Genomic DNA, 22,496 nt, shown 5'->3' on the forward strand with positions numbered 1-22,496 from the left:
AGTTGATTTAATTCCTCATGGTTACAAGATTCTCGTACTTCGAGTTTGGTTAGTTGATAAAAGTAACATGCAGTAATAATAGTCGATAAAACATACGGACGTTCCGGTCGGATGTTACACCACGAACCCGGAATCCGGTTACTTTTCAAGCTCCAATCAGAGGCGTTCCGGACATTCCGTTCCGTGTGCACTACCAGTATTTGCGAACTGTCAAACAAATCTCTTTATCTGCGTGTGTGTGGGTGCATAACAAAAGACAAAAATGAATTCGTCAGGTCCTGTAAGTATAAAATTCTTCAGAATACAAAATTCATTTATTTAATTGTTCGTTCTGGTTGTTGTTGAAGTGGAAATAATTCAACTTTTCGTCACGTTTGACCTAATATCACCGAATTTCTAACCTATAATTCGAAAATATTCATATCATAATCTCTTATTTGCAGCCTGTGAAATGTGGATACTGTAGCTGGCTAATACAAGGTTGTCCAAATATCCTACAACACAAATGCTTGGAGCATTATGACGAGCACGTAGAGTGCCTGAAAGTTGATGAAAATATTGTTACTTTGGGTAAGTTTAGCTGCAAGTCTTCTCCGCCAACGAATAAATTTTTTTTTTCAATCGAGTCACAATGAATTATTGATTTAACTGAACCTTTAAAGCTATAGACTAAGGGTGAGAGTTTGGCTAAGATTTGGTTAAGCGTTTTCATGAAACCTATAGAATTGTGAAAAGCTCGGTAAGGGGCCCATAATACAAAAACTGTACACGGCCACGTGCGACCAGTAGTTTTTTTAAACATATGGTTTATTTTATTATTTATCGAACCAAGTACTTATGTATCTCATTGATACAGGGAAAATATGCCTGAGCAAGAAAGATTTCATACTATTTTATTCTTCTAATCACATCACGCAATTTTTGTAGTACCAAGACCAGGCGTTACGGAATCTCCAAGTACCGAAGAGGTCGATGATGAGAATGTACTGTGCGACGAGTTTCTCATTGAAGCTGTTTCCAAAAGAGTCTTTTCAAATCAGCAACACCTTGGGAGGTTGGTGCGAATAGTAATGTTCTGACGATCAAAGCTAGTTAGGTTAGGCTAGCTAGTTGGCTATCTTCAAGTAGTCAATAAGTCCATATTCTATCAAATGTTACAGGCATAACTACAGATGATGCGAAAAAAAGATGGCAATATGTACGAGATTGTGAAATGAAGGAAAAAACGAAGCAGCAGACATACACACCTAGCGGGTCTGCAGCTGGCGCATTAAAAAAACCGTCATTCCGACATTATGACCTATATAATGAAGTTTGTGGGCGACTCGTTACCGAATACATAGTACGTTTATTTTCTTATCAGAAATATGATGGGACATATACACTGTCAACCAAAATTTTGGGTACACCAGTTGAAATTTCTTGTCGCACTGAAAAATTAGATAGCGGACTCAAAAATGAAGATAATCAAATTTTCCAAGCGGCGTTTTAAAGAGGAGAAATTAACTTTCATTTTTCTTTTTTTTATAAAATTCTCCAATTATTTTTTATCTCAATACATATTTTTGAAAATGGCCATTTTTCAGCTGCCGAAAATGACACCTACAGCTAAGGGAAACTTTTTCCTCGGTTCTAGCTACACTAAAATTGAAAAGGATATCAAAACCTACATTTTCGTTTTTTAGAAAGTTTCGTACGATTTTTTTCGCTCCAGTATTGCATTTTCAGTTAAAAAATGCATGTTTTAGACAAAAAAAAGCGTAATACAATAACTATGGAGTTTCACAGGAAATGTCAAGAGAGTAAAAAGTTGCGTAAGTTCAGACCGGAGTAGTTAGAATTTTTCAGATTTTTTGTTTTATTGAAGTTATACTTCTTTAGGCGCGTTATGAAAAACTGATGAGAGTGAAATTTCAAGATGCGCGCGCATCACTGTAACACAAAATTGTAACACAAAATTATCAGGATGAAGTTGCCCACTCAACCGAATTCAATTTCAAGATGCGCGCGCATCACTGTAACACAAAATTAACAGGATGAAGTTGCCCACTCAACCGAATTCATTAAGTCTCGAAAAAATTGTGCTAAAATACTTTTTCAAGTGCTCCAATATAATTGAGGTTAGTTATCCGTATGTATTATTTAAGTTGCCCACTCAACCGAATTCATCAAGTCTCGAAAAATTTGTGAATATTAGTGAAAAAATTGTGCTAAAATACTTTTTCAAGTGCTCCAATATAATTGAGGTTAGTTATTCGTATGTATTATTTATTGATATAAATTAAAATATCATTATTTAATATAATTAATACTAAATATTATTAAATTATCAATGTTGAATATTTATTATTGGTTTTTTAATATTTACAAAATAAAGAAATAAATTTAATAGAACATTTAATAAAAAGTTCGTGACAAAAATTTAATAGATTATTTAAATATAATGTAAGACATCCGTTATTTGTTTTATTGTTTTTTAATGATGCCAAAGAAGTATAACTTCTCACGCGCGTACATAAGGGGCCATACTTAAATTACGTAACAAACGTAAGGGAGGGGAGGGGTCAGACTCGATTGTTACACTTTGTTACGATACGGGGGCGGGGGTCTTTTGATGCTTGTACGTAATTTTTTGAATTGAATGTAAAATTTTTTGATGATTAATAAAAAAATTCAAACTGAATTTAATAATTAATTAATAATTAATAAATAAAAGAATAATGAAAAATACAAATGATTTTAATAAAATTTTATGCTATTTCGTTATTTAATTCCGAAAAATTACGTACAATTTGGGACGGGGGGAGGGGGGGTTGACATTTTGTTATGATCTGATACACAGGGGGGGTAGGGGTTGAAAAGTTCTTCAAATTCCGTTACGTAATTTAAGTACGGCCCCTAAGTACACGCACCCATTTTTTTTTTTCATATTTTTACAATTTTCTGTCGGGACTGAAGAGTGGAGGAGCTCCATTTGGGAATTATGGGGTCTAAGATAATATACCAAGAAAGAAAATTTGTTTACTTTTTCATTCTTAAAATCTTAACTACAATTGTTTCAGAATTTTTTGAAATCTTGTGTTAAAATTTTTTTCGGCTGGAACTCGGAGAATCGTCGTCAATGAGCCTTTTTCTTGAAGTACGAAAAATTACTCACTAGCAGCGCTAGTAGTTCGGTAGGGACAAACACTGTCTAACCCCCATATAAACACAGTAAAATGCACTAAAAAAAAATGTTTTTAACAGAAGACGACGTTCCTGGAGCAAAACTAAAATTTGCAACCGTAAAAGACAACAATGTAGTAACACTAAAACGTTGGCTTGCGTGCCGTAATTTAAAAGTTACCGGAAAAGAAAACGAATTAATTGACAGGTTTGTATACAGACTGTAGTGAAAAAATAGCGGGAGATTCAAACTGTAATAAGAGAAATTGAAAGTAATAATAAATTTCAGATTTATTTCAGAGTGAAATATAAATGAAATATAGATGGTAATGAAAAAAAATTAAATAAATGAATATGATTTAGTAACAGATAGAGGTTATATGTCATTCTAGTCAATGGTAATTAATAGTGAAAAAATTAACTATTCATTTTTTATTCATTTAATTTTTTTTTTTAATAATTTTGAAAACATATATAAATGATGACTCACAGTGATGAGTTTATCAGTTAGTTAGAATTTAATAATTTAATAATCTTTTATTGGTACGCATTAGGGTCAACGATTGTATAAATAACGGAAGAGAAGGAGTTATTTTTGAAGGTATCGACAAAGGAATATGGTTAGTGAAGAAGAAACAACGCTTGCAAGCATCTTTAACAGTCTCATTGGCATCTACATCTGGATCAACAGTGACATCAGATTCTTCTACAACATTACCCATCCATACTACTTTCTATCCTAATGATAATTGGCAAACATTTCCATCTAAACAGGTTCCTCGTTCATTTTGTTACGGTATTATACATGAGTACATTACAGAAGGTAAAAATTCACAGGAAAGCGATGACGATGATCAAGAAATGGACGACGATTTAATGCCTGTCTCTGGTAACTCTAAAACCATTCAAAGAGGTAGATTGTACTATATTAGTGATTGTATAAAAGATTTACAAGATAATAGTTGTAACAATATTTATTATCTAAGGGCAAATTTCCAATCATCCTTTAAAACTACGATTTACGATGTGGTAATAGGTCTTGATGACGATGGAAACGTAATAAATGCTGCATGTCAATGTCCAGCGTCTGAATCTTTAAATTGCTCACATATTGTAGGATTACTTTTTAAACTAGAAGAATATACGCTTCAACATGGTTTTGAACCGCTAACTTGTACTTCTAAAATAAAAGAATGGAATCAAGGTCGCAAAACAGGAAATAATCCATCAAATATCATCACTGCTGAGTATAAAAAAGTTGAATCAACGAAAAATTCAAGTAAAGAGTGTAAAAAAAAAAAAATTGTAATGAAGCTAATAGAAAAAAAGTAATTGATTTTAGTGTGCAGTCGAACCTAAGCAGTTCTGTGAGTGCTGATATAATGACAACTGATTTTATTCAACGCTTACAACACAAAAATGAAAAACCAATGTGGATCGACTTACTGCAAATACAGTATGATGATTATGATTTGGACTGTGATCAAAAGTTAATATTAAAATTGAAAATTGCAGAGTTTCAAACTAATTTAAGCTCATCAACGCTTGGTCCATTTGAGCTTCAGGTAGAACAAAATAGTCCGGCATGGCTCAATGCACGAAGATACCGAATTACTGCATCAGATTGTAAGTCATTTTATACAAGCAAAGATTTAACAAATTTAATAAATACAAAGTTATGGCAAGAAACAAAAGATATTAGTCACTTGCCTGCGATTGCTTACGGTCGAGAAAATGAATCAACTGCAATCCAAGATTACCTTACGTCTATTAATAGGACTCAGATTAAAAAACCAGGATTGATTGTTAATAATCGGTTCCCAGGACTTGGTTGTAGCCCAGATGGCTTAATTGTGGAAAACAATGAACTGCTCTACTGTATTGAAGTAAAGTGTCCTTACAAATTAAAAAATTACTCACCTCTTAATTTAGCTGAAATCAAAGATTAAAGTAATCTGTGCTATACGGTTAAAAATGAGCAAATTACTTTGAAAAGAAATCATGCTTATTACTACCAAATTCAGCTGACATTAGCTATTTTGGAATTACAATATTATGACTTTATTGTGTGGACGCCTAAGAATGGTTTTGTGGTCGAGAAGATTTCTCGAGATGAAAATTTTATAAATGCTCTAACAACTAAATTATGCAAAGTCCATAATGTCTTAGCTATGGAATTTTTTGAGATGAGACTACCACGAAAGTTACCACTACTTGTGATGGACATATGAGTGCAGTAAAACTACAGTTAACTTATTTTTAATGATAGCATGAGATATGTGTATGTTATTACTATAAATGTTTTATGATTGTTTTTTGTTAAAAAATATTTTAAATCTTATGACTAATAATACTCTACTTACTGAACTAATCAGATATAACAAAATAGTAATAGTGTTATAATTATTTTCATAAATTTTATTGAAATATTTAAGTAACAAGTGGCTCTTGAAAATTTACTAGCATTGCAATTACAAACACAATTTGTGATACAATAGGCAATAAAGTTTTGGGCATAATTCTTTGCATTATTCTAAACTGTTTCATTCGACCAATGAATCGTTCCACGTGTATTCGAGCCGAAGCAATTTCTCTTGCTCTTTTGACTTCATTTTTTGTAAATTTTTTTCTTGATTTCAGAAACGGTGGCGTTAATACTGTGCATTTATACTTATTACATAAATCTTCTATGTTAAAACCACGATCTGCTAATATTAAGTTACCTTTCTCCGAATATTCAAGAAATCCACTTATCTCGGTGATACTTCTATCAGTTATGCGTCCTTCGAAACCTTCTGAAAGAAAGCAACACCCTCCAGTAGGTATGATTCCAATCAAAAACTTCACTGTGTTATGAGATTTGTAACTCGAATATGTATTTCCTTGTTGACTAAAATTTTTTGGTTTTTCCATGTTCCATTCAAAGCAATCAATAATTACTCGCACATTTTTAAATTTGTTAAAGGCTTGAGGTAAGTTTTTATTGATATCTTTAGCTGATGGAAAATTATTTAGTTGTTTAAATTTACAATACATTAGTTGTATCCAGGTTGTTGTTATTTTAGAAATATATCCCATACTGACACCAAACCGGCAACTCAAATCATATAATAAAAAACCACATCGTAATCTCAAAAGAGTTAAAAAAAAAAAAATGGGTGGGTGTACTTATGTACGCGCGTGAGAAGTTATACTTCTTTGGCATCATTAAAAAACAATAAAACAAATAACGGATGTCTTACATTATATTTAAATAATCTATTAAATTTTTGTCACGAACTTTTTATTAAATGTTCTATTAAATTTATTTCTTTATTTTGTAAATATTAAAAAACCAATAATAAATATTCAACATTGATAATTTAATAATATTTAGTATTAATTATATTAAATAATGATATTTTAATTTATATCAATAAATAATACATACGAATAACTAACCTCAATTATATTGGAGCACTTGAAAAAGTATTTTAGCACAATTTTTTCACTAATATTCACAAATTTTTCGAGACTTGATGAATTCGGTTGAGTGGGCAACTTCATCCTGTTAATTTTGTGTTACAGTATTAAAAAATGATATTTTAATTTATATCAATAAATAATACATACGGATAACTAACCTCAATTATATTGGAGCACTTGAAAAAGTATTTTAGCACGATTTTTTCACTAATATTCACAAATTTTTCGAGACTTAATGAATCCGGTTGAGTGGGCAACTTCATCCTGTTAATTTTGTGTTACAGTGATGCGCGCGCATCTTGTTTCGAGACTTAATGAATTCGGTTGAGTGGGCAACTTCATCCTGTTAATTTTGTGTTACAATTTTGTGTTACAGTGATGCGCGCGCATCTTGAAATTTCACTCTCATCAGTTTTTCATAACGCGCCTAAAGAAGTATAACTTCAATAATTGATTTTTCAACGATAATGCTTTAAATTGTTTTATCGTTATGTGTTTATTAGTATCAGATCGTGAATGCTAGATCATCAGTGATGATTCAGTTGGCGGACCTAAGAAATTCCACAGAATATCAAAATCTTCTGGCATTAAGCCTGTATAAAACTTAAACCTTTTACGATCATTCATGCATGATTCATAATTAACAGTAGATGTGCTTAACTTTTTCGTAAGTGTTTCAATCTCTTTTTATAATTTTATTACAAAAATACTTTCAACTTCCATACAAGTTTGACATTCTGCATGAGCTACAGATTCATTGATGTGCTCTTCGTTACTTAGTGGTAATTCAGTGAATTGAGGAGTTGAATAGTTATCTAATGGAATATCTTGAGTATCGTTTTGCTGAATTGGATTTGAAAACTCTGAGTTAACATCTTTCCCTTTTTTGAAGTTATACTTCTTTAGGCGTGTTATGAAAAACTGATGAGAGTGAAATTTCAAGATGCGCGCGCATCACTGTAACACAAAATTGTAACACAAAATTAACAGGATGAAGTTGCCCACTCAACCGAATTCAATTTCAAGATGCGCGCGCATCACTGTAACACAAAATTAACAGGATGAAGTTGCCCACTCAACCGAATTCACTAAGTCTCGAAAAATTTGTGAATATTAGTGAAAAAATTGTGCTAAAATACTTTTTCAAGTGCTCCAATATAATTGAGGTTAGTTATCCGTATGTATTATTTATTGATATAAATTAAAATATCATTATTTAATACTGTAACACAAAATTATCAGGATGAAGTTGCCCACTCAACCGAATTCATTAAGTCTCGAAAAATTTGTGAATATTAGTGAAAAAATTGTGCTAAAATACTTTTTCAAGTGCTCCAATATAATTGAGGTTAGTTATTCGTATGTATTATTTATTGATATAAATTAAAATATCATTATTTAATATAATTAATACTAAATATTATTAAATTATCAATGTTGAATATTTATTATTGGTTTTTTAATATTTACAAAATAAAGCAATAAATTTAATAGAACATTTAATAAAAAGTTCGTGACAAAAATTTAATAGATTATTTAAATATAATGTAAGACATCCGTTATTTGTTTTATTGTTTTTTATTACATACTTCTTTTCTTTATCATTGTGTGACAGAAGATTTTGACATGTTGTGTATTTTTTAATGATGCCAAAGAAGTATAACTTCTCACGCGCGTACATAAGTACACGCACCCATTTTTCGATTTTTGGAGCGGACTGCACAAAGAGTCGATCGTTGATGTTGAAGGACGTTTGCTTCGTGCTTTTGGGATCTATAAAAAATATAAGTTTATTACTAAGAAAAATTTTTTAAACAGGTAATAAAATTATTTATTCACTCATAACTTTAGTAATAAATTTGTCAATTATTTATGACTTTGACTCTAGCAGACATTAATTAATTTTCTCCAGTAGCAAATCAGTCTATAAAATGGCTAAAACTTTAAAATAAAAAAATTCACATGTAGAAAATTACTAAATCAGTATGTGTATTTTTTATAAATAGTATTTTTCAACTTTTTTTTACCTAAGTTAAATTTTTTCATGTCTACTACGTCTGTAATAATTAATATTTCAATACCAATTTTTTTTACTCCAATCGCTAACTTAATTAGTTAAAAAAAAATTTATTATTACTTACTTCACTAATCGTTGCAGAAACAGGATCTGGATTTTCCTCAGTAGGACCTTTTCCACCAATAAAATGTTTAGAGCACACACATGAATATTTATTTATTTTTTCTACTGTTAAATCCACTGTCCTCCATGCATGTATCCATTTATTACATCTAACCCCATCAATATGAGGTTTTATGAATGGTATAAAAAACACGTTTTCCTCCGGATAGCGGTTATCCGACGTACACTTCGCAAAACTGCAATGCTTTGTTGGCATTGTAATTGTTGAAAAAAAAAATTTTTGTGTTTCATTTATATTTTTTAATCATCAATTTATATCACGTAAATAACACTGCAGCGTTCCCAACCCCGTCGATCAGAATTATGTGGCCAGGGCCGTAGCATTATCGTACGCATAAGAAAATTCTAGTACTTTTCGAAAAACCTGAAAAACGTAAAACTCATTGATTGAAAAGAAACAAAAAGCACTGTAAACACTCAAATTCAACTTTTTATTAAAATAACGTCTTTTTTTCAACGAAAATACTTTATATTATTCTGGCATTCTAAAATCATCTTCGGATAGTTCTGATTCGTCGACGTTCGTATTGCTTGCCGTTGCAGTGGCTTTTGGAATCGACCGCGGATAAAGGGTGTTTTTGTTCATTCGTTTGTATTCGTCGGCCAGAGGTTCAAATGTGACATAATTTTTTTTTCACTCTTTGGCCAGCTAGAAGTAACCCATTAACCGTCGGGGTTATCAACTTGTTACGAGTTTTCGTCTTGATCAAATTTACCGCGCTGAACGTACGCTCGCATTCACCGCCTAGTGGTCCTTTAGTGAAACGCACCGATGGTCGAACCGCGGGTCGAACGGAAAATATGGGGAATCGAGGCGAAAAAAAAAATATTAAAGCTAAACATCCGAAAGAAACGAGGAAAAATTCACATGTGATGCAGTGAAAGTGAAATTATAGTACGTTTACGGGTTATAGGACGGGTCTAATGTTACATAGTGCCAGCAGTGAAATCATGTGACATGTACTATAATTATGTTACGGTTGGGAACACTGATAACACTGCGTTAAATGTAAATATTTTATGTTTGTCCCTACTACTAGTGCTGCCTCTCGTAACACGTTCGCTGTACTATTCTCAGGAAAAAGGATCATTGATTGACGTCAGTTAAATTGTCAGTTAAGTTGTGTCTCAAGAACTATCGGATTTAATACAAAATATTAAGAAATGAAAAATAAAAACTTTTGAACTTTCTTTTTAACGCAAAAAAAAAATAGTCAATCACGTCTCTTACGTCATCTATACGAGTTTTTCGTTCAAAAAAAATTGCCTTTACGCCGGCCAGACCATACTTATCGATGAATTCTTTTTTTCACGATAATTCGATATGACATGCCTTGTTTACGTAAAGTAATAATTATGTCTCGTTTTTTAATTCGAAGTTCTTTATCTTCAGTCAATTTTACACGTTAAACTGGTATAGATGAGGTAAGAGACGTGATTGATTATTTTTTTTTTTTTTTGTGCTAGAAAGCAAGTTTAAACGTTTACAGTGATTCATTTTTAATATTTTGCATTAAATCTGATAGTTCTCAAGACACAATAACTCAATTGACGATGATTCTCCGAGTTGCAACCGAACAAGTTGTTAAAATAATATTATTAAAAAATCTGATAAAATTGTTAAAATAATTTTTCAAAAATCCGCAAAAAATTGTAGTTCATTGAAAATGAAAAAATAAACAAATTTTATTTCTTGGTATATTATTCTAGATCCCATAATTCCCAAATGGAGCCTCTATTCATCAGAGTCCTGACAAGAAATTGAAAGAAAAAAAATTTAGAAAAAAATTTTGAAAAAATTCTCACTACTCCGGTATAAACCAACGCAACTTTTTATCCTCCTGACATTTTCTGTAGAACCCCATAGTTATTGTATTACGCCTTTTTGTCTAAAACGCGCCTTTTTTAGCTAAAAATGCAATACTTGTAAGGTGATAAATCCAAAATTTTGAATTTGTCCGCGGTCAGAATCGAATCCTATAATCGAAGAATCCACCGATCCTCGATCTCTCATTTCCTCCCCTCGAATCACACTACCGAGTTCGCTTTCGCTTGCTCGGTCTCTTTGCTCTGGGACGTCGAAGGGACCGGTCATCCGCTCATCTCCCGGTAGGCGACTCAACGGAAACTGGCCAATACTTCAAACTAGATTTAACGTGGAGAATCTATTGAAATCATCGACTTCGATCCCGGATTCCAGTCCCAGGGCAGGAGCCAACGTGGGAGAAAAACGAGCGTCCTAGATAAGTTAAAATTTGAAGTATTGTTTATTTAAAAGTCTCACCGAACTCCAAGATAAATCCGAGAATGCTGTATAAATTGGGATGAGTGTGTGTATATATCTGTATGTGACGGTGTGTAATTGTATGTGACTGTGTGTGAAAATAGGGCCTCATATGTTCAATAAAGATAAAACTAGTATAAATTGTTTTTACAAGATGGCGCCCAACTAAGTGGCACGATATCAAGGAATAAAATAAATTTAAAATTTTATATTGTAGTTGTCTAAGAAGTGATATCGTGAACTCACAAACTTGAAAAAAAAAAAAAAAAAAAAAAAAAAAAAAAAAAAAAAAAAAAAAAAAATTAGATTGTGAGATTATTTTCGCATACTTTATTGAGATTATAAAATTTGGTACCTTGTTTAAATCTACATATACTTTGATGACATTTATTACAAATGCATGGCAAATGAGAATGAACAGATTTACGTGACAAGATCAGGGCGAAATTCGAAACAAAAATTTAAAAATTACACGTTTACAGAATCGAGGCGTACAAATCAAAAGAAAATGCCAGCAATAACGCGCGACGAAATTGTACCCGATCCGCAATCGTCGCGAACGCGCGATTTGGAGCTAGAAAGAGAGTCCTTGAATCGTCTTCGGCAAGAGATAGAAGAAGAGCGACGATCTCTCGAGGCTCAACGACAACATAGTCAACACCTGATCAACAATCAAGGCCAGCGTAATGTCAATACCGAGGAGATTTCGTCGATCATAAGTAATGTACAAAACCTTAATTTGGACTTGAAATTACCTAAATTTAAAGACGAGTATGAATCGAATCCGATAGAATTTTTAGAAATGTTGGAAAGGTTTTTTACCGCAAAAAATGTAAAGCCAGGTCAGAAGTTATTGATAGTTGAACATTCGTTAGAGGGAAGAGCAAGCTTATGGAAGGATTTACAAGGCGATGTGGAAAGTTATGAGATATTTAAAGAGCGTTTTCTTGAGGAGTTTTATTCGGTGCCGGTGAGAGTGCGATTTAAGAAAAATTGGATGGATAGACGTTATGATTCACGAACAGAGTCGTTACAAACGTACTTTTATCGTCAATTAAAAGAATCCAAATATTTTATTCCCCAGTTAACAGAGTACGAAATAAATTATCAAATTATCCAACAATATCCGAATTGGGTAAGGGAAACGCTGGCAACGGTAAATTATCACGATTCGAAAATAATAGGACAAACGTTAGCGAATTTAGATAGTATACGACGCGAACGGGAAAATAAATACGATCGAAACGACCCAGAAAAAAATCAAAACAAATATTCGAACACGAAAATTAGACGGATGGAAATACGAGGAAGAAATTACGACAGGTCTTATAGAAATAATCGCCGCGGAAATGACCCGGGGCCATATCAAAATAAACACCCGAGACACGAAAATAATATTCCGAATTCATTTGGGAATCTTAATATGCCGGACACTCGTTTCCCACCTCCAAGGCCGTCGTCTAATGGAGAAACGGCAATGCGAAATTCAAACAACCATTTAAACTAACAGGTGATGCGATGCCTTCGGGTCCTCCATCGCATCGACGGGGCTTCGATTTTTTGGAAGAATTACGGGTAGGAATCGAAGGAAACGAGGGCCTAGATATTAAGGAGGAAGAATTGACGTTATCTCAATGCCCTCATTTGAAAATAACGATAGGTGGTCAAGGTCAAGTAGCGCTTCTTGATACGGGTAGCCAAGTGACTGTTATTTCCGAGCTGTTTTATAATGTTTTGAAAGGAAAATTTGCTTTAAAAGAATTACCTGTGACCAATTTAGTTGTTTCTACCGCGATTGGGAAAAAAGCCACGACGATAAGGCGTCAAATTTTTTTGGAAATACGCGTTGAAGATATGACCATATCGGGTACGTTTCTGGTCGTTCCGTATTTGACGTCGGATGTAATATTAGGCAATGATTGGCTTTTGAAAAATCAAGTCATATTAAATTATAAACAAGGGTTTATAGAAGTCCGCGACCGTCGTTTATCAAAGTCATCGATTATATTTGACGCTTGTGCGCCTGAAAAACTTGTTTGTTCCCGGAAAGATGATACGATCTATGTTTATGTGATAAAATCTCACGAGATTTCGGTTGAGAATGGACTGAACTGCAATCAAGTTGTAGTTGACAAAAATGACGAGATCATTGATGAAAGCGATCTAAATAACGAAAACGTTGGCGCGAGTAAAACCAGCGCGGATGAAAGCTCGAAGTTGTGCGATATTAGAGTACAAATTAAAAACCGTGAAAATACACTCGAAGAAAATTTATCGGCAAATATATGTGTTTTAGAAACGATGAAAAATGAAGAAAATCATAATCGAAGTACAGCTGTGGAACAGACAAGTAATTTAAATGAATTCGTGAATATCGTGGAAAATGCCAAATCCCTTAGTGATGAACAAAAGAATAATTTTTATAACGTATTAATAAAATCGCAAACGCTATTCTCGGATAAAGCAGGATGCGCTAGGGGTTACGAACACCAACTAAAATTGACAACGAATAATCCAAGTATCCGACACTCGTATCCAATACCATTGCAAGTCCGAGAACCAACAGCTCGTGCGATAAAAGAAATGATCTCGGAAGGAATTATTGAACGTGGAATTAGCCAGTTTTGCAATCCTCTCCGAATAGTTAAGAAGGTGGATGGGACAGTCAGAGTATGTTTGGATGCAAGATTTCTTAACAAAGCTATAGAAGATGATCACGAATCGCCGCCGTTAATTAACGAATTGTTACAGAAATACCATGGTTGTCAATGGTTCTCTAAGATGGATCTCACACACGGATATTGGCAAGTTCCATTACACAAAGATTCGAGACCTTATACTGCCTTTTTATTTGATTCTCACACATACCAATTTTGTCGAATCCCTTTTGGATTAAAAACAGCCGGAAGCGGGTTTATCCGTGCCCTGAGTTTTGCGTTGAAAAATGATTTTGACAAGTATGTGTCATGTTATATAGATGATATTCTGATTGGGACGAAAACCTTCGAAGAACACATCCGAGTAATGGAGGGGATATGTAAGCGTTTACTTGATTATAATTTTACACTTCGATTATCGAAGTGTCTATTTTTCCAAGAGAGCGTCCCTTTTCTTGGATTTATGGTTTCTTCGAAAGGTATTGAGCCTGAACCTCAGAAATTAGAATCAATTTTGAAATTTGACGAACCTAAAAATAAAAAGCAATTACAACAGTTTTTAGGCGTGTGTAATTATTATAGGCAATTCAACATAAGACACAGTAAATCGGTAGACCCTCTTAGAGAATTATTAACCAAAGACAAAGCGTGGGAATGGTCGCATAAACACTCAGATGCGTTCCAAAAAATGAAAAAGGATTTTAGCGAATGCATTACGCTCAAACATGTGATCCCATTAACACCATTTAAAGTTCAAACGGATGCGAGTGATCGAGGAATAGCTGGAATACTGTACCAGATAGATGAAAACGAACAACATAACATTATTGCTGTGGTGAGTCGATGTTTATCGCGGTGTGAAATTAATTATACAACCACTGAAAAAGAGCTTTTAGCCATAGTTTATGCGGTTGAAAAATTTAGGGTTTATCTTATTGGAGTAAATTTTGAGATCGTTACGGATCATAAGAGTTTGACATTTTTAAGATCGTCAACATTTCAAAATGCTCGTATTATACGATGGAACCTTCTTCTGCAGCAATACTCGTTTACAGTGTCTTACTGTCGTGGCAGCGACAATACGGTAGCAGATTTCTTTAGTAGAAACCCCGAGGGTAAATTCGTGGAACAAATGCAAGAAAAAATCGTAATCTCGTCAATGGACCAATACTTTTTGCCTATAAGAGATACAGAGGAGACATCATTGATTTCAATTGCCATGTTGAAATATGATGCGAATTTGAAACGGAGTTTCAAAACGTTGGGCGAATGGCAGCTTAAAGATCCATACATTAAGGGCAAAATTGATGCAATGGACGAGATAGGAGGGGAAGAATCAGGATTTGTCATACACTCTGGCATTTTGTTCCACAGAAATAAGAACAGAGAAAATTGGAGAATAGTTATTCCGGAAAATATGCAACGACTTTTAATTGACGCTATTCATACGAAATTAGCGCATCCTGGGGTGTATAAAACGATTGGATATCTGAAACAATTTTATTATTGGCGTGGAATGGCGTCACAGGTTAAAAAATTCATTATGTGTTGCGATTTGTGCCAGCGCGTCAAATATTTAACAATATCAATGGAAGGGGAATATAATTGGGTGGCAACAACAAAGCCAAACGAACTCGTTACGGTGGATTTCTATGGTCCTTTGCCAACAGGACGAGGAGGAGTGCAATATATTTTTGTTATGTTAGATGCATTTTCAAAATTAGTCAGTCTGTTTCCAATGAAAAAAGCAACTACGCGCACGTGTTTGAAAAAAATAACGGAGTATTATATTCCAAAAATCGGAAAGCCTGAGCGAATATTATCCGATCACGGTAGTCAATTCATGTCTGAGGTGTGGAAAACGGAACTCCAAAAACTGGGAATTAAAACTCTTTTCAGCTCGATCAGGCATCCTCAGTCGAATCCAACGGAACGGGTTATGAGAGAGCTAGGCCGTTTGTTTAGAACTTTATGTGCTAAGAAACATACGAAATGGGCCGAAATGGTTCCACAAATTCAAGAATTTTTGAACGTTACTGTGCACCAAAGTACCGGTATGACACCTCAAGAATTGCATTTTGGCAAGCCGATAAAAGATGAAATTCATAAAATCATTCAATTTCCACAAAGTCACGATCCGTCTCATGAATATTTAATAACGCTGGCGCGAGAAAATTTGAAGAAAAATTTTGAATATCGCAAAAACGGGCAACATAACATAACGAAGGTTCAATTATCGGTGGGAGATTTGGTTTTACTTAGAGTCAGACATTTGTCGAATGCGTTTGATAAAGTAATAAAAAAGTTTTTCCATCTATTCGAGGGTCCGTACAAAATTGGACGTCGTATTGGCGAAAATGCTTTTGTACTCGTCGATCCAAATAATGAACAGAAAGAAATAGGCACATATAATCGACGTAATCTCCGAAAATATTGCGTTGAAAGTAAATACAACTGTAGTTAATTTAAAATTAATTTAAGTTAAAGTATTGTAAATATCGTGGTAGAAATATCATTGCTATGAATGTGACGACGGAAAGCTATATGATCAAACAGATTCTGGAATGACAAGAGGAGATAGGTCTCCTTGACCCTTTTAAAACTTAACGCGGTCATTGAGGTCGTATGACAAGATCGTTTTTGAATTAGAATGTGTGTGAGTGGTGACCGTGTCCTGATTCGAGATGAAATATCTGCTTGTATATTTTTGATGTGTGGTATGCCGTACTGCGGAATGTGTGCGATTTGTATCAGAGGTCGAAAATATTTATTTGTATTTTTTTTTTTTTTTTTTTTTTTCCTCGGGCTGTATGCTTTGCTAAGACATGTTGTGAGTAATTGAATATTGTTGTACAGGACGAAAGAAAGCTCTGCCATAGGTTGTGTGTCGTCGGACGACCGAGGATATCGTGTTTCTAGACCGAACTCCTCCACTGGGCTACCTGACCTTGGACGAATCTCATGTCCAGAATTAAAAGGCATCAACGATCTTCGAAGCACTGGAGCGGTTCGCGCTTTATGGTCAAGAATCATCGGTCTCTCGAGTCGTCACATCATAAATTGTCATCGCACTACTACAAAGGGTGTCGGATCGATCTAAGGTCGTTGTTCGACCAATGAATTTCCGATCGAGAATCAACATCGCTTTAAACGGACAGGTTAAGCCATTCATCCGGGTGTCATGCAGCACACCTCCTCCGAGATGCGTCGCATTACAGGAGGGGAATTGTAAGGTGATAAATCCAAAATTTTGAATTTGTCCGCGGTCAGAATCGAATCCTATAATCGAAGAATCCACCGATCCTCGATCTCTCATTTCCTCCCCTCGAATCACACTACCGAGTTCGCTTTCGCTTGCTCGGTCTCTTTGCTCTGGGACGTCGAAGGGACCGGTCATCCGCTCATCTCCCGGTAGGCGACTCAACGGAAACTGGCCAATACTTCAAACTAGATTTAACGTGGAGAATCTATTGAAATCATCGACTTCGATCCCGGATTCCAGTCCCAGGGCAGGAGCCAACGTGGGAGAAAAACGAGCGTCCTAGATAAGTTAAAATTTGAAGTATTGTTTATTTAAAAGTCTCACCGAACTCCAAGATAAATCCGAGAATGCTGTATAAATTGGGATGAGTGTGTGTATATTAGGGTGATTCAGAAAAAAAAAAATTTTTTTTTTTTTTTTCCAAACAGGTTCAAAAGTTTCATTTAGGTATACAAAGACACCAGTTGAAATTTTAGATTTTAATAATAATATTTAGGGGTGGCTCATCGCACTTTTCGATTTTCCATAAGAATAACATAGGAAAAATGTTGTTTGCTTCTTATAGTTTTTATAACTAGCTAAAGAAGCGTTGTAAAAAAAATCTAAAGACATATGTTTGTAGGAAATTGAATGCTCTACAAAAAAGGTCTCTTGTCAAAATTTCGTAAAACAAACTGTGTCAAAGTTACAGCCTGTCAAAAGTTGAGTTACTTATAATTTGACCTTTTTTGAATGTTATAGCGTAACTACCGGTCTTATAAAAAATTGTACATGAGTTTTTTTTGTGAAGCATACACTCGACTTTAAATAGATGATAAATGATAATTCATTTTTGCAACAATGAAAAAAAAACTATCTTTTACCATTAATAAAAAAAAAAAAATAATAAAACGAGAAAAACAATTTTAGAGCAGATTTCTGCTAAAAATTTTTTTAAAGTGTACGGTTTTTTTCGTTGTTGCAAAAATTAATTATCAGTTATTTAAAATTTTTTTTTTCTGAATCACCCTGATATATATACATATATACATTATAGATAGTTTTTTTTCATTGTTGCAAAAATGAATTATCATTTATCATCTATTTAAAGTCGAGTGTATGCTTCACAAAAAAAACTCATGTACAATTTTTTATAAGACCGGTAGTTACGCTATAACATTCAAAAAAGGTCAAATTATAAGTAACTCAACTTTTGACAGGCTGTAACTTTGACACAGTTTGTTTTACGAAATTTTGACAAGAGACCTTTTTTGTAGAGCATTCAATTTCCTACAAACATATGTCTTTAGATTTTTTTTACAACACTTCTTTAGCTAGTTATAAAAACTATAAGAAGCAAACAACATTTTTCCTATGTTATTCTTATGGAAAATCGAAAAGTGCGATGAGCCACCCCTAAATATTATTATTAAAATCTAAAATTTTAACTGGTGTCTTTGTATACCTAAATGAAACTTTTGAACCTGTTTGGAAAAAAAAAAAAAAAAATTTTTTTTTTCTGAATCACCCTAGTGTATATATCTGTATGTGACGGTGTGTAATTGTATGTGACTGTGTGTGAAAATAGGGCCTCATATGTTCAATAAAGATAAAACTAGTATAAATTGTTTTTACATACTGTGGCGAAAAAAAATCGTACGAAACTTCCTAAAAAATGAAAATGTTAGTTTTGATATCCTTTTTTTTACCACAAACAGAACCGAGGAAAAATTTTACCCTCAGCTGTATGTGTATTTATCAGGTATCATAAAAAATAGCCGAAAAACCGCCATGTTCGAAAGTACGTACTGAAGCCAAAAATAATCGTAGAGAATTTTATAAAAAAGCAAAATAAAGGCTAATTTGCCCTCTTTAAAACACTCTTTGGAAAATTTTATTATCTTCATTTTTGAGTCCGCTATCTAACTTTTAGTGCGGCAAGAAATTTCGACTGGTGTACCCATACTTTTGGCCGGCAGTGTACATTAAAAATAAAAAATCTCGTGTTGGCGTCATATAATAATAGAATGTTTCACTTTGCAGAACTATGAGTAACAATGCTATGCCTCAATCGCCTGATGATAGCGGCTGCTCGAGCTTTTCGCCTATCCAGGATATCCATTGCAGCACAGTTCTTCCTGGTCCCTCATCAGGGTCATCCACATTCTCGACCAATTGTGATCGCGACTTACTGATGCCACAAGCGTCACCTCCAAGAACTCCAACACCAGGCCAAAAGAGTTCATATATAATTCATAATAACAACTGCTGTTTTTCTTTATACCTTGTTATCTTACCTAAATGTGTATTTTACCGGTTTCAGAGCGAAAGATGAGTGAAAGTAACTCTCATCTACGCTCAGCGTTAATAGATGTGTTGCAGCAGCCTGTAGCGCAACCAGATGCAGCAGATGGCATATTGGTTCGGTTAGGTGAAGGGCTACGAAGACTTCCATACTGCGAGAGAACGGCTTTGGAAATTAAATTTCTCACAATGCTTATGGAAGCCGAAGAGAGGCTCGATTTGCAAGGCTGAGATGGGATTCTGGCAGAATTATTTACTATTTATTTATAAACTGTATTCAAATAATCCGCTTATTTTTTATATACACTACCGTGCCTTATTTTTTAATATAAAAAGTTTTGATTTTACGTTCGAGCCAAATATCTCATGCCACGACTACCTCGATATCTTTATGAAATAGGATAAGTTTACAGTTATTCATATATGCAGAATGTTATCCTTCTTACCTAAGTTTAAGGAAATCTTTATATTACTTTTATAAGCATCTGAGGCAATACAAACAGACCGAGCGATTATTATCTACTTTTTCTGTATTTTTTTCACTTGACCAACAATTTTCCAGATTATTTTTTCATAAATGTGAGCGTAATTTTGTATGTTTCCGTCTTTTTCGTCTATGCCAAAACACAGTAATACAGGTTTCATGAAATCGTAATCAAATACATCAAAAATAATAATACACATGGACCATTACCACGGCACTTCTGAACATTACCTTTTTTCAGTTATTGTACTTTTTGAACGAACCTCTGTATTTTTTCAGAATTTTTTTTCCATCCGCTAATGAGATATGATTTTTTTCAAAATTCGTTTTATTTTTATTTTTTTAATGGTCCATAACTCGCCGAAAATTGGACCAAAATGAGCTTTCTTTAAAAAAAATTGGTTGTTTGCCGTACTTTTCCAAGGTATTAAAAAAAAAACGATAGTCGTCTTGTAATTTTTTTTTTTAGTTGAAAACCAGAAATCACTGTTTATGAAAATTCGGATATAATTAATTCTTTTAAGAAAATTCTCAAAAAAACTTTGAATAATTTAACGATTTTTGCAACTAGTTTCATCGTGGGCTCATTACCCTTTGTATTGTTTTCAAAATTAAAAATTTTTTTTTTTCATTTTGCTAACGTACGTTTACTTCTATAGTAAAGTGAAGTAGTGTTGTCATTTCTTCAATTGTAAAAAATTTGCATCCCATTTTTATCTAACCATTTTATTTTAAGTACTATGAAACGGAATTGACTTTTTTATCAGTAGTAACAATTTGACCCATGCAGGTTGATTACAAGGCTGTATTTCGTGTGAGATACATAACGGTCCAACGCTAAATTTAAAAATGCTAATCAAGAGACGCGGCAGCGTCTCGACGCTAAGTTAAAAAAATTAAAATTTTAAAAATAATGATAACTCCAATTTATTAAACCATGGGATTGACCCCTCAGGCAGATATTTACAATTCACCAATCAGAAACCGATGGATAAAAAAAAAACAGTTAAAAAAATAAACATTTTCAATTCTTGAAAATGTTTCGTAAGTTTACGACTTCCCAACTTTTGGTGGTCAACCTGAGGTATAGGATTAAAAGTCGTTCCTCATTACTTTTTCCCATTGCCAAGGCACTGCACCTTCACCTTCGAAAAATCTCGCATACTCCGCTCTGATCTTTGTAGCCTGCACACTGTATGACGCCGATCTAGCATTGTCAATGTCACGAAAGGCATAAGAACCTGCACTGCGTTCTTCGGTAGTAAGTGTCAAGTAAAATCTCTGTGTAGCGGGCATTTCAGCTTCGTGTGATAATACGTAATTGTGCAAACACCATGCTGCTTGCACAATCTTTATCGCATTGGGTATGGATGCAATAATCGGCCTACGATAAATTCGCGACTTTGCTGCCATGATTCCGAATGCACTTTCTATAACTCTTCTCCCTATACTCAGCCTATAATTGAATATCTTTTTCGTTCTATTCAGTGCAGAGCTACGAGGATATGGTCTCATCATATACTTGGACAGTGCAAAGCCTTCATCACCAAGTAATACAAAAGGCAAATTTGGTCTATCGTTACCACCAACAGATTGGGGCGAAAGAAGTTGTAATGAACCTTCTTCGAACCGTTAGCCAATATTGCTGGTCCGAAATTCCCACCATCGCTTCGACGTCCCTCAGCTCCTATGTCTACAAATGTGAAGCGATAATGTGCATCGCTGCATGCCAGCAACACTAACTATGAGTGCCCTTGTAATTATAGAATGTTGAGCCATTGTTCACCGGTGCCTATATTAATAAAATAAGACACAAACGTTTCTAGAGCAATTGAGTTCAAATATTGTTATGCGCACAGCTAGTTGTCACCTAACAAGTGCGAGCAAGTGCCACGTGACAGCTTGCCTACAAAGGTAACAAATATCTGTGCCAATGACTGTATCTGGCAGTAAATACATTACCTGCAATACTAAATGCTTGCCGTCAATAGCTCCTATGCAATTAGGAAAGTTCCACTTTTCCTCAAAGCTGTCAGCTACAGATTTCCAATTGTTTGTATTCACCGTCAAAAATACTGAATCTTTGAAACTCCTCCATATCTCGTTGCATGCTTCTGCTACAATTTTAGCGACTGTATTGTGTCCAATTCGAAAAGCGTAGGAGATCGATGTCAAGCTATCGCCTGATGCTAGGTACCGTAGAACAACTTGTAGTCGAGTTTTAGCAGGAATCGGGTCACGAACCACGGTCTGTTTCGTCAGGCCAGGTTCTATCAAAGCGAGTAATTGATTGAAAAGTCTGGGTGTCATTCGAAAATAATTTACGTATTTGTCGTTGTCAACGAACTCCATTTCGTTTATCAAGTTGTCACTTGCACCCTGTTGACATCGCATCTCTGTAGTAAATATCGGGGGAATCCAAAATTTACGTTTTATCACACGATCGTTTTCTGACTCCAAAACATCGTAAATGCACATAAATCGTAACAACTTGCGGCGCAGCACTTCTCTCTGTCTCGGCGGTGCTGCCTTCCATTTCATCCACACAGCCGCGATGGATAATAAAACGGTTTCAGCATCCATTTCTTCTCAACAATATTACAATTCATTTACCAAAAAGAGGTTAAGCGCGTAACGTAAGCATGTAAACAATACATATGCTTGTGTGAGTAATACGATTCCGTCTCTGTCAGCAT

General features: G+C 34.2%; 2 protein-coding genes across 6 annotated transcripts; one reads left to right on the forward strand and one right to left on the reverse strand.

Annotated features, from left to right (window-relative positions):
- Positions 1–212: 212 nt before the first annotated feature.
- On the forward strand, positions 213–4,845 carry LOC124308841 (uncharacterized). Of its 5 annotated transcripts, none has more exons than XM_046771980.1 (5): positions 213–280; positions 444–570; positions 928–1,054; positions 1,161–1,342; positions 4,681–4,845. In XM_046771980.1, the coding sequence occupies exons 2-5, from the start codon at positions 550–552 to the stop codon at positions 4,696–4,698; spliced, it is 348 nt and encodes a 115-aa protein (XP_046627936.1). In that variant the 5' UTR covers positions 213–280; positions 444–549; the 3' UTR covers positions 4,699–4,845. The 5 variants fall into 5 exon arrangements, with proteins under 5 accessions (XP_046627936.1, XP_046627939.1, XP_046627935.1 ...); XM_046771983.1 differs by lacking the exon at positions 4,681–4,845 and adding an exon at positions 3,063–3,348; XM_046771979.1 differs by lacking the exon at positions 4,681–4,845 and adding an exon at positions 3,247–3,348.
- A 16,693-nt stretch (positions 4,846–21,538) lies between these two features.
- Positions 21,539–22,194, reverse strand: LOC124309442 (protein ANTAGONIST OF LIKE HETEROCHROMATIN PROTEIN 1-like). The gene is made up of 2 exons (XM_046773106.1): positions 21,763–22,194; positions 21,539–21,592 (listed from the first exon to the last, which is right to left on the reverse strand). The coding sequence occupies exons 1-2, from the start codon at positions 22,192–22,194 to the stop codon at positions 21,539–21,541; spliced, it is 486 nt and encodes a 161-aa protein (XP_046629062.1).
- Between the last annotated feature and the right edge of the window lie 302 nt (positions 22,195–22,496).

This window comes from Neodiprion virginianus, chromosome 7 (genome assembly GCF_021901495.1).
Source record: "Neodiprion virginianus isolate iyNeoVirg1 chromosome 7, iyNeoVirg1.1, whole genome shotgun sequence".
NCBI classification, from domain to species: domain Eukaryota; kingdom Metazoa; phylum Arthropoda; class Insecta; order Hymenoptera; family Diprionidae; genus Neodiprion; species Neodiprion virginianus.